At 47.9% G+C, this 18,221-nt stretch overlaps 1 protein-coding gene across 5 annotated transcripts in view; it reads right to left on the reverse strand.

The window, feature by feature from the left end:
• Positions 1-18,221, reverse strand: part of SRRM3 (serine/arginine repetitive matrix 3) — a 102,977-nt gene that overhangs the window by 37,133 nt on the left and 47,623 nt on the right. For all 5 annotated transcript variants that reach the window (XR_013979844.1, XM_080982974.1, XM_080982973.1 and 2 more), the window contains exons 3-4: positions 17,103-17,368; positions 1,709-1,810 (exon numbers count right to left, since the gene is read on the reverse strand). Coding sequence is in view for 4 of the 5 variants with exons in the window: in XM_080982974.1 (XP_080839100.1) it covers positions 1,709-1,810; positions 17,103-17,326 (326 nt within the window). In the remaining variant the exon portion in view is untranslated. The remainder of the gene's footprint in view (positions 1-1,708; positions 1,811-17,102; positions 17,369-18,221) is intronic.

The following is an 18,221-nucleotide window of genomic DNA, read 5'->3' on the forward strand; positions in this document are numbered from 1 at the left end:
TGGGTCCTCCTCCTCCTCCTCCTCCTCCTCCTGCGTGTGAGGGGAGCACCCTGTTGCAACAGTTCAATAAAGATCAGGCTTACTAGCTGCTTTGCTTCTCAATATTCTCTGGTTGGCCTCTGTTCTTTTCTCCGACCAATGGAAAACCTGCAAAGGACTCTATAAGGGCTCTTATGTCCCCCATAAGGGAATAAAGGCAGATTTCCGTTTATTACACAGACCATCACTGCCTCTTGGGGAAGTGAGTTCCATAGTTCAACTACGTGCTAAGAGGAGGGCACGCTTGGCAAATCCACACCGTGATCAACTCCCACCCGGAAACCAATGTCCCCACTGTGGAAGGACATGTGGATCCAGAATTGGCCTCCACAGTCACTTACAGACTCATTGTTAAAACCGTGTTTATGGAAGACAATCTTACTCGGCTACGAGTGATCGCCAAAGAAGAGGAAGAAGTTGTCTTCAGACAACCATTCAACATTCAGCTTCATGAGAAATAGTGTTTTCAGAGAGCGAGAAAAACATTTCCTCTATCTACTTTATCCATGCCATGCATAATTTTGTAATACTAATATTTATTTAAATGCCACCCGTCTGACTGGGTTGCCCGGTTTTTGGGCACCACACAAGAACTCACCCCAAATGCACGTTTTTGGGGCGAGAGCAAGGTGTAGGGCATATGACTCTCCCAGCAGCACAACCCAGCACCACAACTACATATCCCGGTTTTGCATTGGAAAAAGTTGGAAGGTATGATTAAAGTGATACGATACCCTGGACCGCACAAGCTGCTCTACCTTTTGCCCAAGTTCCCCGTGTTCCCCAGTTCCCCCACCCAAACGAGGCCTTCCTGTGCAATGAATCAGCAAGCTCTATTTCTGTCCTCCTCAGTGACCTGGTTTCTTCTACGCCCTCCTCCCCCAGTGCTGGCTAATGGATTATAATATGCGCTTTGCCGGCACGCCAGCTAAGTCACTATCAATCCTGGGAAAGCTCAGAAGCGTTACTGATGGAGAGGGCCTCTCAAGTGGGGGCAGGGAGGCCAAGCCGTGGTCCGTGAGGGCAATCAGTCCATCAGGAAGGGAACCAACCAGCTTGGCTGTGTTTGAGGGCAGGGGGAAAGCAGTCTGCAAGGACAGTGAAAATGAGCCGCTGGGTTGCCTGACCTGGAAGCTTTCAAACCCAGCTTTCTCCCTGACACGCTAGTTTTCTACATGCAAGGAGTTCTTTTGTGGGGGTGGGAATCCTTTGCCCTGACATGCTAGTTTTCTAGATGCAAGGAGTTCAGGGGAAACTAGGCTCTGTTGGCTCAGGCACACTGGAAACCAGGAGGGAGATATTAAAAGAGGCAGAGTTTGCAATGAGGATCCCAGTGCCTATACAGATATATAGAAGAGAAGAAGAGTTTGGATTTGATATCCCGCTTTATCACTACCCGAAGGAGTCTCAAAGTGGCTAACATTCTCCTTTCCCTTCCTCCCCCATAACAAACACTCTGTGAGGTGAGTGGGGCTCAGAGACTTCAGAGAAGTGTGACTAGCCCAAGGTCACCCAGCAGCTGCATGTGGAGGAGCGGGGAAGCGAACCCGGTTCACCAGATTACGAGTCTACCACTCTTAACCTCTACACCACACTGGCTCTCTATATCAACAGGTGTATTCACATTGGCCAGGCAAGCAATTGGTACCAGCAATCCCTTCCTACTCACATTTGCCGCCCATGTTGGTCCTCGCGGGTGAGAACACCCTCTTTTTCCATCAGCATTTGCCGGAAGGTCCCCACTTTCTGACGGATCTCCTCTTCGGAATACCTGCCATAGCAGACAAAGCAAAGAACGTGGGGGACAGAGTTAGTCAGGAATACTCGTGCTTTCATCCTCCCACCATTGCCCATTATTCAGTTGTGATTCCTGCCTGGTAGCGGGGTTGACTAGTTGATGCTTAGGGTCCCTTCCAACTCTAAGGTTCTATGATTTGATGAATTTATTTTTTTTAAATTAATGCCCTTATATCCCTCCGGTTTTCTCCAAGGAGCTCAAGGAGGCGTGCAGAGTTCTCCCCCGCTACATTTAATCTCAACAACAACCCGGTGAGGAAGGTTGGTCTGAGAGAGACAGTGACTGGCCTGCCAAGGTCACCCAGTGAGCTTCACGGTCGAGTGAGAATTTGATTTTGGCTTTTTTGTGGCATCAACATCAACATCATCATCATCATCTCATTGCATTTCTTACCTGCCCTTCACTTCAGCGTCCCAGGACAGATCAGAACATTATAAAAATAGAGTCATGTAAGGTAGCTAAAGCTTTCTGGGAAATGATCTATAATGAGTTGGGGAAAATGCTAAAGATAACTTTAAAAAAAACCAGAAGCTTTTCTTTTAGATAGAATTGGTGAAGAGGTACCCAAAGAACCGGGGGGGGGGGGGACTATTTATGTACTCTGCTATGGCTGCCAGAATGATTTATGACCAGAGATGGAAAGAAGAAACAACTCTAATGAAGGACGATTGGCAACGAAAATTTATGGACTGCGCTGAAATGGCAAAACTTACCTGGAGAATAAGAAACCAAGAAGAGAGACTTTTTTAATACAGAATGGGGAAAATGTACGGACTATTTGAAGATGTAAACAACTTAGAACATTAGCAGGATTCACATAAAAATGTGCAGTAAGAATAACTTAAAGGGGATACAAAAGGAAAATTAGTAAATAAGTTTGAATTTGATATGCATTGGTAAAAGATATAAAATAAGTAACCACAGAAAGGTGGGGAGGGGGTTGAGGAGGATGTAGCATTGTAGATGGTGTAAATACTCTTTTCTTTTCGTTAAAATATTTGCAAAATGAGAAAATGATTTATTTTTATTTTTTTAAAAAGACTATTATAAAAATAGAACATTAAACTCAATTAAAAAAATTTACCATCCAAAAAAACGGGGTGGGTCCTAAAATCTCTTTCTCTCAGGTGGCCTAAGCCTGGGTAAAGAGGTGCATCTTCAGCTTAGGGTGAAAGCCATGCAATGAATGTGCCAGACACAGGGTAGTCGGGAGAGATTTCCACAACTGAGGGGCCGCCACAGAGAAGGCCCTTGTCCAGCTGTCTCCCCCAAACTTCTGAGGGCAGTGGAACTACCAAGAGGGCACCTAAAAGTGTCTGTAGGGAAGGAGAAGGTATTTCAGATATCTGGGGGCCTTTCGGGGCTTTAGACACTAATGTGAGGTCCTTGAATTGGGCTTGGAAACAAACTGGCAACTGTCCTTCTGCTGATGGACAAAGACTCTTTTATTCTGACACACCTTTGGGAACTGGTTGTTCTTTTTTTAAAAAGGAAAGGGATTTTATAATGCTCTGCTGTTTTTATCATCTGTATTTCAATAGATTTGGGTTTTGTGTGTGTTTTTAACGCTATTTGAATTTAATTACGATTCAGTGATTAGCTTTTGTATTTTATCTGTGTTGAAAGCCAGTCAGAGGGGGGAATCAATATAATGATGATGATGATGATGATGATAACTGTTTAAAAGCGGGCGTTTGCTGAGCTCTGGCTACTGCATTTTGGACCAAGTCGCCTTCCAGGGCAGCCCCACAGAGAACGCGTCACAGACAAATCTTTTGGAAAGATCAAGTGTGCTGCAGAAGCCCAGCCGGTCTCAGACATCTTTCATCTCCTTAGGTAGATTCACGTTTAGGCTCTCATGCAATTAAAAAACCCCAAAACAACCCAGGCATTTCAGTGGGGGTGGGGTGGGGAGGCAAATTTGATCAGGCACCTAGCATCCAGGGAGGGTTTTGTACTCATTCGCACGGTGCGTAGTTAAACTATGGAACTCTCTCCCACTGGAGGCAGCGATGACCACCAACTTGGATGGCTTTACAGGAGGACCGGACAAAGTCATGGAACAGAAGGCTATTGATGGCGACTAGCCGTGACAGAAAGGGACGTGGGTGGCGCGGTGGGTTAAACCACAGAGCCTAGGACTTGCCAATCAGAAGGTCGGCGGTTAGAATCCCCGCGACGGGGTGAGCTCCCGTCACTCAGTCCCTGCTCCTGCCAACCTAGTAGTTCGAAAGCACGTCAAAGTGCAAGTAGATAAATAGGTACCGCTCTGGCGGGAAGGTAAACGGCGTTTCCGTGCGCTGCTCTGGTTCACCAGAAGCGGCTTAGTCATGCTGGCCACATGACCCGGAAGTTGCACGCTGGCTCCCTCGGCCAAGAAAGAAAGATGAGCGCCGCAACCCCAGAGTTGGTCACGACTGGATCTAATGGTCAGGGGTCCCTTTACCTTTACCTTTACCTAGCCATGACAGCTCTGCTCTGCCTTTGCGGTTGGAGGCAGCAATGCTTCTGAATAACACTTGCTGGAAACTACAGGAGGAGAGGGTTCGTGTGCTCTGAGAAGAGGATGCTGGAGTGAGTGGGCCATTGGCCTGAGACAGAAAGAGAGAGGAGGAGGAGGGGGAAATATAGCCAGGGCAAACAGGTCTCCCTGCCCAGGTGCTGCTTTTTATCTCTGACGTTTGGCCTCTGTGCGAAAAGGGCCCCTTTGTTTTTCCTTCCCAATTGACTTAAGAGGCCCGGCCGAGTATTTATTGGGTGATTCAGCCTGGCTTCCACAGCTTTCATGGCCCATTAACTCTGAGTTATGGGCCAGCCAAAGGAGCTGGACGCTGCTCTCTGCTCGCAACCAGAGGCCCCCTCTCTCCGGCTGCCAGGCCTCAAGAGTCAGTGGGTCGATAGCTCAATGATTTATAGCATTGGGTGAAACATCCTGGAGAGGCGGGGAGAAGAGGAGATGGGGGGGCGCTTCCCTTTGTTTCCTTTGTGCTCTCGGAGCAGCGAAAGCACCCAGCAGCTCGGCAGGAGCTTTGTCAACCCCCTCAAAAAGAAACAGGATTCTGGCCATGCCCGTTGCTGCACTGAGCAGCCTTGCATAAGCCCAGCACCACAATCATTTCTATATGCAGGCCAGGCTCTCTATCAGGGGAGGAGGAACGGGAGGTCAATGAAACAGCCACTGCTTTGCATGCAGAAGGTCCGAGGTTCAATTGCCAGGTATTATTCTCATTACCATTATCAGCATTATCATTCCTTGCCTCGTGCCTCCTTCCCTGAGCCCGGGAGGCTTCTGTCCAGCTTAGGGAGGGTGGCAAGATGCTCTGGCAGGTGTCTGAGAGCCCTCACTTGTGTGTTAAGTACCGGCACCTTTTACCCCCAGAAAAAAAGCACTGATTTTATTATTATTTATAGGTATTTAGGTAAGGCAGGGGAAAGCTTCTGCCAGTCAGTGTAGACAATACAGAGCCAGATGGACCAGTGGTGTGTCTCAGGGCTCACCCACAGTTACTATGCCCTGTGCTTTCTAGGCAGAGCTCGAGTTTTGTTTTGTTCCGGTGCTTTCCCCGGAAAAATCCACGTTTTACTGCTGAATTGAAGCAAATGGAAATATGTAGAAAACTCAATTGCCATTGAGGTTTTCCCAGGGAAAGTGCTGGGACAGAAAACAAACAAAACCCAATGGAAATCCTAGATTTGCACCTAGAAACATGACATGGAAGGAGGAGCAGGTGAGCCCTCAGCATAAGGCAGCTTACTGTGTTCCATCTTCACACCCCTATGGGGTGAAATCAGCACAGCTGAGGACATTGAAATCCCAAATCCTCACATATCAGATAGACTGCTCCTGCTCGGAAGCTCTTGTGCAGCTATCAGTTCCGCCAGAGATGTTATGGTGTGGATGCCAAAGGGGTTCCAGAAAGGGAACTTCTAGGGACGTCTAGGTAAAGGGACCCCTGACCATTAGGTCCAGTCGCGGACGACTCTGGAGTTGTGGCGCTCATCTCGCTTTATTGGCCAAGGGAGCCGACGTACAGCTTCCGGGTCATGTGGCCAGCATGACTAAGCCGCTTCTGGCGAACCAGAGCAGCACACAGAAACACCGTTTACCTTCCCGCCAGAGCGGTACCTATTTATCTACTTGCACTTTGACGTGCTTTCAAACTGCTAGGTTGGCAGGAGCAGGGACCAAGCAATGGGAGCTCACCCCGTCGCAGGGATTCGAATTGCCAACCTTCTGATTGGCAAGTCCTAGGCTCTGTGGTTTAGACCACAGCGCCACCTGCGTCTAGGGATGTCTACTCCCCAGTAATCCCCACTGAGTAATTTGGAGCTTACTCCCAGGGATGTGTTGGTATAGAGGATAGCAGATGCAATAGATTCCTGTTATTTCGTTCAAGAGCAGGGCTGGTGTATCCCTACTGAAGCTGGACCCCTGTTATCTGGATTTCTCTTCCACTTCCCGTCAGTGAATGCACTTTCCTGTGTTAGGCTGTAGACACAGGGCCCACGAGAAGCTGCAATAACAGGGTCACCCACCCACTTGCGCCCACCCACAAGTAAATGTGCCTTTGGGTAATGCTTAGAGCCTGATCCTACGTGATGCTGAGCATTCCTTCTCATTTCTCGCCCCTTGGCAGCACCCTGGGGTTCCCCCCATGCAGGCAGAAGCTTGGGTAATGAGGCCATCAATAATTCTCCTTCATCTGCCTTCAAGGGATGCAAAGCATCCCGTTGGGAAGATATCGTGGTGACTCAGCTATGCTCAGTAGGGTATGTGGGCATGTCAGGCTGGGAGGTGAGCAGAGCCGGAGCCAGAAAGGTGGTGTTAGTACGGAAGTGCAATTTTTGCACACCTCTGAAATTTCGCGACGTTTCAGAATCCACACCTTTGCCTTCTAGAATGTGCCCAGGGGAAAAACCGGTTGCTCCCGAGAGCTCAGATGTGGCCGCTCATGTGTGCATTCACTTAACAGGCTCAGCTCCAAATCTAAAAGCCCCCTAGTTTGCTGCCCAAAGTGAATGTTGCTGGGTATTTTTGATGATGCAAATGCAGATGCATTTGTTGAAAGAATTGGCTTTATATATAATCTTGGCAGCTTAATTAGTAATTGCAACTCAGTGGAAAACAGCCCCAAATCTTACACTGCATGCTTGGTTCCACTCACTCTGTAATATACCTGCAATGGAGAAAATTATGCCTCATTTCACCCTTGACACTGGCTTTTGACACCTGAAGTGTATAATTTTAGGACCCACCTTGTTTTTATGATTGCCAATTATTTCGAACTGTTTTAAATGCTGTGTTTTAATGTGTAACACACCCTGGGACCTCAATGTGAAGGGAGGGTTAATCATCATCATCATCATCACCTGACATGTTGACAAAGGACTGGAAGCTCGAGACATTTTTTATATCCTTTGTGACATATACAGAAAAGGCACCATTTTCAAGACAACCTTCATCACACGCCTGGCAAATCTGGAACTACACTTGACAATCAAATGAGACAAATATTCATTCTTTATGTGAAGATAACTTTTATTCCTGCTTTTCACGTTCATTGACTTGGACTTTGTCACTTAACCCGTATGTAATTGTACTTTATGTGCCCATTTTAGGGTTTGCTTTTTCGTCTTTTAATTTTCTCTCTGTTTTATATGCAGGTAGGTAGTTGTGTTGGTCTGCCGTAGTCAAAACAAAACAAAAAAAATCCTTCCAGTAGCAACTTAGAGACCAACTAAGTTTGTTATTGGTATGAGCTTTCGTGTGCATGCTGAAACAGAAGATATGCTGAAACAGAAGTCACCAGACCCTTACATATAGTGAGAGGGTGGGGAGGGATATTACTCAGAAGGGTGGTGGGAATGGGTGATTGGCTGATAGGTGTGGTAAACCTGTTGATGACTTCTAACGACTGCAACTGGTCTTACAGGAAAAAGCAAGGGGTGAGATGGCTAAAAACAGCTTTATCGTGTATAATGAGATAAGAATCCAATGTCTCTATTCAGACCAGACCTTATACGCAGTATGTTATCAAAGGATATAAAAGATCTTTACAAAGAGGAGGAAGAAGGAGGAGGAAGTAAGCTGCCTAGTTCAAATATTGATCCAGCTGAGTGACCTCATATCCCCGCATGAACAGACCCAGGGCCTCAGATCATCATTAGAGGCTTTTTCTCTGTGTGCCTCTTCCAAGGGCGAAGGGCAGTCAGGACCTTTTCTAGTGGTGACCCCTCGGCTACTTCTCCCCTAGAAGGCTTGCCTGGTGCCAATATTGCCCACTTTTAGGCATCAGGCAAAGACATCCTTATTCTCCTATGCTTTTGGATTTTCACTTGCAGTATCGGGAAATTGATTTAACATCTGATGTTTTACAATTTTAATATGTAAGGTCCTCTTTACGCATGCTCAGAGGCACCCATGTCTTCATTTGTCTCCGGTGCATGTCTGGCCTCTTTCTGTTCGCAGTCGAAGGCAGTGATGCTTCTGAATACCAATTGCTGGGAATCGCAGGTGGGAAGAGCGCCATTGAACTCAAGTCCTGCTTGTGGGTTTCCCACGGGCATCTGGTTGGCCACTGCAAGAACAGGATGCTAGACTAGATGAGCCCCCTTTGGCCTGATCCAGTCTTCTTACGTTCTGCCTTGGACCCACCCAAAGGATGCCCCACTTTTCCTCCTGCTTGTTGGAGCGGAGGAACAAACTGATCTGAAAAGGGGCAGCTCCCATTCATTCTCCTCTCAGGCGAAAGCCCTGTGTGGGCTCAGCTTGGCATCCGAGGGCTCTTGAATATTTCATGGTCTCCAGACGTGCTCCGCCGTTCAATAATTGAGCAGTTCACCTTGAGTGTCGGAGCTCAGGTAGTGCGGAAGAGACAGCCAGCTCCTTCCCCCGACACACAAACACCGCTACCTGTTTTGCCTTGCTTGCTGCTAGATTGGGTAGTTTCGCCACCCCCACCCCTTTCTCGGGAGGAGCACTGCATCCTTGCAACGCACAAAGCCCAGCTCTTGGTTTCTGTGTAAATTTCCGACGTGTGATGCAAAGAACCAGAGGAAGCCGCTTTAGACCATTGCGGCCTACCCAACTCAGGATTGTACCGACAGGTATGATATGATAGGGGTGCAGGTGGCGCTGTGGGTTAAACCAAAGAGCCTAGGACTTGCCGATCAGAAGGTCGGTGGTTCGAATCCCCGCAACAGAGTGAGCTCCCATTGCTCGGTCCCTGCTCCTGCCAACCTAGCAGTTCGAAAGCACATCAAAGTGCAAGTAGATAAATAGGTACCGCTCCGGCGGGAAGGTAAACGGCGTTTCCGTGCGCTGCTCTGGTTCGCTAGAAGCGGCTTAGTCATGCTGGCTGCATGTTGTACGCCGGCTCCCTCGGCCAATAAAGCGAGATGAGCGCCGCAACCCCAGAGTTGGCCACGGCTGGACCTAATGGTCAGGTGTCCGTTTACCTTTACCTTATGATATGACAACCATCTTCAAATATCTAAAGGGCTGTCACAAGGAAGACGGAGCAAGCTTGTTTTCTGGAGCATAGGACTCAAACCACTGGCTTGAAGTTACAAGAAAGGAGGTTTTGAGTAAACATCAAGAAGTGCTTTCTGACAGCTGATTGACAGTAGAATGCATTCCCTTGTGAGCTGGTGGGCTCTCCTTCCTTTAAAGCAGAGGTTGGATGGCCATCTACCATGGAGGCTTTAGCTGAGATTCCTGCATTGCAGGGGGTTGGACTAGATGACCCTCGGGGTCCCTTCCAACTCTACAATTCCATGATTCTATGATTCTGTTTTATGGTTTCAGGTAGGAGAAATCCCCAGTCCTACCTGGAGATGCCAGGGACTGAACTGAAGACCTTCTGTCTGCAAAGCAGATGCTACAGCCCTTCCTATAATGTAAACACCTGGAGCACAGGAACATAAGACATTGCCTTATACAGAGTCAGACCGTGGGCCCATCTCACTCAGTATTGTCTACACGGACTGGCAGTGCCTCCCTAGGGTTTCAGGCAGGGGACGTTCCCAGCCCTAACTAATAATAATAATAATAATAATAATAATTATTATTATTATTATTATTTATACCCCGCCCATCTGGCTGGGTTTCCCCAGCCACTCTGGGCAGCTTCCAACAAAGTATTAAAATACAGTAGTCTGTTAAACATTAAAAGCTTCCCTAAAGAGGGCTGCCTTCAGATGTCTTCTAAAAGTCTGGTAGTTGTTGTTCTCTTTGACATCTGGTGGGAGGGTGTTCCACAGGGTGGGTGGATGCGGAGGAATGAGAAGAGCCAAAGGCCACCAATTCCAGCACTGACCCACAAGATACCTATAGGAAGCCTGCAGGTGGAATATGAGCATAACAACTCTCTCTTGCGCATGATCCCCAGCATCCTGCCTCTGGTGATGGAGGGAGGACACAGCCATCCTGGCTTATAGCCACTGATAGCCTTCCCTATCAACTTGCCCAAGCCTCTTCCAGAAGCCACCCAAGCTGGTTTCTGCTGCATCCAAAGGGGATGGAAGGATCCAGGGAAATCAGCCGGGTAGCGTTCCCCCTTACCTGTCTCCCGGCACACATCGCCCACGGGGATGGCAAAGGCGGTTTGTGTTCCAAAACCAGCCTGGAACGGATTCAGATCTGGGGCTCACGTGTTACCTGAGCACAGAGTTGCATCATTTTCCCTGTCTCCAAAAGCACACACACTCTGAGCCACAACAGAGGTTGGAATCAATCTCGGGGGGGAAAGGATGAAGTCTGTGTCATCTTACACATCTGGTCAGATCTGGAGCTGATGTTTTCAAACCGACTCTCCTGTGTTTCCGCTATTGGTTTGCACAGGGAATTGGAAGTCCCAGATCCCACCAGCAAAGCTAGCAGTATAGCATATGTGCTGATATGGATTTGTAAGACCACAAGAAGCTCCCTGCCAGATCCAGGGCTGGACTAAAGCTTTTTGAGGCAAAGGATAAGATGCCCCCTCCCAACTCAACTCCTATGTACAGGAGCTGACTGGACTAGCAGGTGGATTTTATTTCAGCACTGGTAGGATATAGGTGGACCAACAGGTTAATTTCAATTTCTCCCTTTTCACTTCAGTTTGCTGATTTTCCAGATCAGTTTTTTATTTTTTTTTATTTTAAAAAAAGTCCTCATCAGCCTTTAAGATTCATTTCTGCTAATACACACACATTTGACTTTTATTTTGCCTAATATGGTTTTCCCCCATTTCCCCCTAATATAATAATGATAATTTGTTGTATTTATTATTGCTACGTAAAATGTCTCAAAGAGGCTTACGGTTATAAAAGCATACAAAGCGCAAAATTTAAAATACATAAAAAAAGAGATAACAACATTATCAACTAAAAGTGCTCATCCTGCAACAATATTCAGAAGGACCAACCCTTCCCTGTCCTCTCCCTGGAGCCTCACTTCTTGCAGTGAGGGAACAGCCAAAAGGCCCTCGGAGCTGGACCTCAGTGTCTGGGATGAATGATGGGGGTGGAGATGCTCCTTCAGGTATATGGGCCCTTCCCTGTTCGCCCCCCTCCCCAGCACCTGAAATTCTCAGATAGACTGCCATTAAATATGGCAGCTCCATTTAGTTCTCATGGTTAGCAGCTGTCGACAGTTCTAGCCTCAATGCATTTGTCTGCTCTCATCCGGGCTGGCAATTACGGTGACAAAGTGGCAGGGAGAGAGACGCGTTTGCCACGGCACATGGCTTGAATGAGTAAAGGCTTTTTGTGCTGGTCCACCAGCTTTCTGGCACCCGCCCCCCTTTCCCATCTCTCTGAAGTCCCACGACATGAAAACAGTCTGTGGCTTCGAGATGCTTCAGGACGGTTGTCAGATGAAAGGGAGCCGGCAAGGCGAGTGGCAGAGAGAGAAAGCAGGAACCAACAGACTCGTTAAATCATTGCCTTTTGAAATATACATCAAAATTCAACAGCGGAAAGTAAAATTCAAAGGAAGGCAGATACAAAGGAACAGACGTGCTGTCAGTCCCTGAGCAGTGGAAAGTCTGGGGGTATCAAGAAGGCCTGGGCTTTTAGAAGCTGGTGCGGTGCGCAATATGAGTTACGAGCCCGGAAGACCTGCATTCGAATCTTACCACGACCACAGATGCGCCAGATTACCCTAATCAAGGCATGGAAGCAAGGTGGGAACCTGGATACACAGAGACCTGCTTGTTCTGTGCTGGATCCAAAGCTGTGACTAATGGAGAAGCAGGAAGGTTGGGGAGTTAATACTGTGAGCCCCTCCATCCAGTGCTCAGGTTGTATATCTGTATAAATAAAACCATGTATCCTAAAGACACCACAGTCTCCGCTGACCTTCGTTCCGAGGAAACTGAATCGGGGCAGATGCCTGAAACCTCTGGAGTCTCTCGCCACTCAGAGATTGGGGTGGCATGTGACCCTCGCAGCGCCACTGATTGTGGGGGTCAGGCAGTGTGTGTGGCGCTGGGAACGCCCATTTCAGAATTTGCCGTGTTGCCACAGGTAACCAAATCAATCTTTCTACGTATATTTTTGAAACAACAGTCCTTCCAGCTGCAGCAGTTTTAAGGGGGACACTGAATGGGGGGGAGGGTTATAAAAGCCAACCCCAAAATTTTGTATAACAATTTTGTGGTGTGTCCGCCGGGAGGGTCCCTACACACCACCAAGAGCCACAAAGGAAGTAATTCCTTTCTTTGTTTCCGATTCAGGGTTGTTTCCTTCCCGCCCTCAGAAAAACCAAAAGCCTCCCTCTGCAAAATAAACAAACAGCTAATGAGAAGCAAGGGGGCCATCTGCTATCTCCAGCATGGCCCAATCCCTCTGACGCCCAAGACCATGCCATGAATAATGCTCCACTGCAAATATTTGTCTTCTCCTGCAGGCTCTCCCATCCAAAGGCAGGCTGCTTGTTTTTCATTTTCACAGAGCTCTCAGTGGGGGGGGGGAGGAGGCTTGTTTCTTATGGGGCTCTGTCTGGGCCTGGATTAATCATTGCGGGAAGGGAAGGACGGTGCAGGATTAGGATTGCTTAGAGCTTCCTTTTGTGCCAAGGAGACCCCTGCCACGGTATGTCCTTCAAGCTGTTCAGTGCTATTGGGTGTGTGGGACAATCGTCCCAGGTATTTGGGGATGTCCATGAAAGAGCGGGTGGCGCTGTGGGTTAAACCGCAGAGCCTAGGACTTGCCAATCAGAAGGTCGGCGGTTCGAATCCCCGCGACGGGGTGAGCTCCCGTTGTTCGGTCCCTGCTCCTGCCAACCTAGCAGTTCAAAAGCACCTCAAAGTGCAAGTAGATAAATAGGTACCGCTCTGGCGGGAAGGTAAACGGCGTTTCCGTGTGCTGCTCTGGTTCACCAGAAGCGGCTTAGTCATGCTGGCCACATGAACCGGAAGCTGTCTGCAGACAAACGCCGGCTCCCTCGGCCTATAGAGCGAGATGAGCGCGCAACCCCAGAGTCGGCCACGACTGGGCCTAATGGTCAGGGGTCCCTTTACCTTTTTATGAAAGAGCAGGGCAAAAATTCTTCAAATAAATACATAAGGTCCATACAGTAAATAAAATACGTATTTTAGGAAACCTCCCAACTGGCCCTTCTAGTCCAGCATCCTCTTCTCACAGTGGCTAACAGGGTAGTGGCTTTTCCGCTAAACACAAGGACACAGCTTTATGGCAAGGAGTTGGGTGTGAAAGGAAAAGGAAAGCTGGCATTTATCTGGGACCAGATGCTTTAGCCTACAAGGTCCTGTTATTTTATTGCTGGATTTCCAGTTATATTTAAAAACAAACCACCAGGGAGACAGGAAGGGACTTTTGTACAATGGTTGACTCCGTAGGAGGTCCTGACTGGATGGGTTTCCCTTCGGGAAGCTTGCCTTTGGTTTATAAAAAGTCCCCAGAAAATTTCTTGTGTGCCATATTTCACCTGACTGGAATGGAACCAAGGCCTCCACATAAGGTGTAGCAAAGAGTTATTTGCTTTGAAATCAAAGCGAATCAACCAGGATTTACATGCAGATTAGGACTCAGCTCTTTGGAAGAGTATGCAAGTCTCCAAATCTTGCAAGGTAGATTTGTTTTAAAAACACACACACAAGCATATTTTACAAACAAGCATATTTTAGGGGGAAATCCAAGGACAAGTGTAAAAATGTGTATTTTAACGGGGGAAATATTTATTTTCAGAAAAATAATCTCCACAGGATAATCTTCCTGAATATTAGTTGATTTGATGGCACAACTTTACAATACTTTAATGCAATGTGTATAATACAGAATTTTAGGCATTTTAGAAGAATTTATTAAAATGCATACAATAAAAATGCTTTTTTTTTTAATCCGCAAAAATAATGGGATGGGTCAGACCCGTGATTAAGTGCACACAAAACAGACCTAGATCTATCCACTCCTAGCTTCTTCCTCGGGGATCCTGTCACTGTGGAGGAAGTGAAACTGACCAGCCCAGCCCACCAGAGATCGCTGCTAGAGTCAGAGTCTGAGTCACAGACCAGCTGGGTGAGCTGGGACCAGCTGCTTTTCTTTGTTAGAAAGAAGGATCTTACGTCATACTATCGCTGTTGCCTTCTGCTATCCAACCCCCCAGCATGGAAATCCCTATGAGTCATCCATCCCTTGAAGTACCAACAGGATCAAAACAGAACCACCTGGGGACTTGAGCTTCCATCGCTAGGGAGCAGACCGTCATCCATTCTGACCCTCTGATGACCCTGCTTTCTTGGCCGCCCTCTCAGGGGAGAAATTCACCATCAAATAGGATCGCACCCTGCAGTAAATGTAAGCCATACAAGGCTATGGCCCATCTAGCTTGAATGGTGGGTTGGCAAGCACTTCAAACGCATTCGGGGAGCGATTCGAGAATGATCAAAATGGCAGATGGTCCAGTCCTTGGGGGACCATATCGTCTCAGACGTGCATGTTTTACCAGCAATCAAACCGTACCTTATTCCCGTGATTACACACACACACACACACACACACACACACAGAGGGAGGGGAGGGGACTAATTTAAGCATGCAAAATTTAAGCACCATTACCACTTCAGACTACAGCCGAGGATGTTGCATTCTCTGGACACAATCCTCTATCTGGCTTAGAGGGACAGGTGATATTACCACTCGGGGCGATGAGAGGGGAGGGGAGCTGGTAGAAATTACTGGGACCTGGTGGTCTGGAAGGGGACTCAGGACCCAACTATCTTGAGTATGTTTTACAGGCATCTCGCCACTTACGTGTGGTCGTGTATACGTGGTCGCCTGGAAATCAATCAATCAATCAATCAATCAATTCAAATCTGGAAATGGCAAGAGAGAGCTGGAAAGTCCTTGTGGCTCATGAGACTCTCCCCAGAGCCCTAAGAGGATGCCAGTGAGCCAAAAGTCCAGAAATGAAGGTTTAAAAGGCTTTTTTTTAAAAGAACCTGTGGGTTCCAAAATGGCACACAGAGTTTTTACTGCTGCTGCAGTATCTCATTCAGCAGCTGTTGGGTGGGAAGCTGTATTGCTTGGTTGCACTGTTGCCTGCCCTTAAAGTAAAGGTAAAGGGACTCCTGACCATTAGGTCCAGTCGTGACCAACTCTGGGGTTGCGGCGCTCATCTCGCTTTATTGGCCGAGGGAGCCGGCGTACACCTTCCGGGTCATGTGGCCAGCATGACTAAGCCACTTCTGGCGAACCAGAGCAGCACACGGAAATGCCGTTTACCTTCCCACTGGAGGGCTACCTATTTATCTACTTGAGTGCAGTATAAAATAAAAATGTGTGTCCAATGCCTCTTAAATCGCCCTAGTTCCCCTCTCTGATGAGGCTCCCCACTTAAGTGCATTTCGCTGATGTGCCCAGGTGCCCAGAATGTAACCCCAGCTTAAGTTGGGAGTCGCCTATCTATAATTCTTTTAAAATATGCACTTCATATTCAATACATGTACAACTCTGAACAGCAGCCTGCGAACTTATGCTGTGAGCCGAACATTTCTGAGTATTTCCAAGTCTCTACAAATATTCGCTCTTGCACATTGACAGTATGACAGCTCAGCCTCAACTTGTTATACACAATCACGTTTGCAGGTTGTGCGATACACATAATACCACTGTGGTTAGTTCAGTGACGGTCATGCTGGTGCTTAGATTATTGTTATTAGTCACTGGATTGCAATATTGTCAACAGGTGCAAACATTATCATATTTCTTATTAACAAAAGTAAGACTGCACGTTTATAAAGATAAATGTGTAAAGATTTTTAACCGGTTGGCCCTTGTTGAGAGGCCTCCCAAAAATGTTTACCGGGGCCTGAACTTGCTCACACGGCACCAAACTCACCATCCAGGCCAGAAGATGTTGCCCTATCAGGACTCCTCCAACTAAGACATTTCTCCAATTCATCACCTCCGCAAAGCAGAAACTAGCCATTACAGAACAGGGCAAAAGAGCAGTCAACTCCTCAGAGCAGGTGGGGTGAATAAGCGGTTCAGGCCGGCCGGCCCTCAAATGTCGCTGGGGCAATTGCAGGTCCCCAGCCAGGCCCAGCAAGCACAGGCTTCCGAGTGCCCCCCGGGGTCTGGTCCTTGCCAGCTGGCCTGGTGTCCGCTTGGCCTCCCCTGGAACTGTAAGCCAGAAGGAGACAGGACAAGCAGAGGCTGGTGGTTTTATACTCTCTCCTATTGTAGCCCATATTCAGAACGGAGGCACGTCCTGACTCTAGCAAAACGATGCCAATCGTCTCAGAGCTGTGCATTGAATGTGCGCAAGTGTGGGTTCAGGCGCACATCTCACAACACTGGTGTTGACGGCGATAATTAGAATGATATGCTTTTGTGCTGCTGTTTCACCGGTCTTGGGTTGTATTTTTGCTTTGAGATTATTGTTTGCTTTTATATTAGAGGTTTTCAAAACGTTAAGAGGTTTACAAATGTTCTAAACTAAGTCAATAAATAGAATTGGAATAATAATAATAATAATAATAATAATAATAACAGCAGCAGCCAGCAGTAACATAGTGGTTAGAGTGCTGGACAAGGACCTGGTAGAGACCAGGGTTCAAATCCACATTCAGCCATGAAGCTCACTGGGTGACCTTGGGCCCGGCGTTCACTCTTAGCCTAGCCTACCTCACAGGGCTGTTAGGAGGAGAACTATACATGCCACTTTGAGCTCCATGGAGGAAAGATGGGATATAAATGTAGTGGTGGTGGTAGTAGTAGTAGTAGTAGTAAATGCATAGTAAATGAATGCTGCGCTCACCCTTGCTCCTCCATCATCTCCTGCAACTCCATGCATTTCAGCTCCACCCGCCGCTTCCTCTCGTGGTCCAGGATCTCCCGGTGAGCCTTCTTCACCAAACCGGCCTCCACCAGCCTCACCTCGTCCTCTGGCTTGTGCCATGTGCCCGAGGCCCCCGCCTGGGGGAAGCCGTTGGAGGCCTCCTGTGGAGAAGGCATCCTGGCACCGTTGTTGTAGAGAGCCATGAATGCCGGTTGTGTATTTGGGGGTGGGCCCTTCTGTAGACCCTGTTGAGATTGAGGAAAGGGAGAAAGAAAAAACATGTTTCTTTCTGCATCCTAAAACACAGCAGGAGCTAAGCGAAAGGCCAGTTGCTCTCTTACTCAGAGGCTCTGGGAGAGGAGCATGCCAGGGACCAGAGAAGTTTCCCAGGAGGCTCACTTTTCCCTCCTCCCTCCTCCTCCTTTTTTCTTGTGTGACTTGTCCCTTTTTTTTAAGATTGTGAGCCAGTGGGCAGGGGAGTGCCTTAGGATTCCTTTTCATAAGCTGCTCTGAGAGCCTTTTTGACTAAAAGGAGAGGTACAGGTGATGTGAATAAATAAACAGGGAAACATCTGGAGAAGAAGGGTGTGTGATATGAGGAGTCCCAAGGGCCAGGCAGAAAAGCCTAGAGGACCACATGTGGCACTTGGGCCTGAGGTTCCTCATCCCTGCCTTTCACAAGCCCATTCAGTCTGGAGCATAAAATAACCCAACTTCACCACTGAGGAGCCTGAGGTTCTACTGAAGCCCCATTGAGGCCTGAGATCCACCAAGGCTCCATTGAGGCCTGAAGTTCCATTGAGGCTCCACCAAAGCCTGAGGGTCCTCTGAGGGCTCTATTGAGACCTGAGGCTCCACTGACGTTCTACTGGGCCCTGAGGCTGCTAGTCCCCATCCTTTCACCACTGGCTCAGCCGCTTATTCTGCAGCCAGACTGTAGTGGCTGGATTGGCGGCATGTCTCCCACCGCAGTGGCCAGCCACGGCATTGCTGATTAAAGGACTTGAGCAAGTGGAGCAGCTCCTAATCAGAGGAAAATTAGGCTGGGGTGTGTGTGTTTTATCTCCCCAGTTCCCAGACCTTGATCAGGATTCCTGT

The sequence above is a fragment of the Podarcis pityusensis genome (genome assembly GCF_964106645.2).
Source record: "Podarcis pityusensis genome assembly, chromosome: 15".
NCBI lineage: Eukaryota > Metazoa > Chordata > Lepidosauria > Squamata > Lacertidae > Podarcis > Podarcis pityusensis.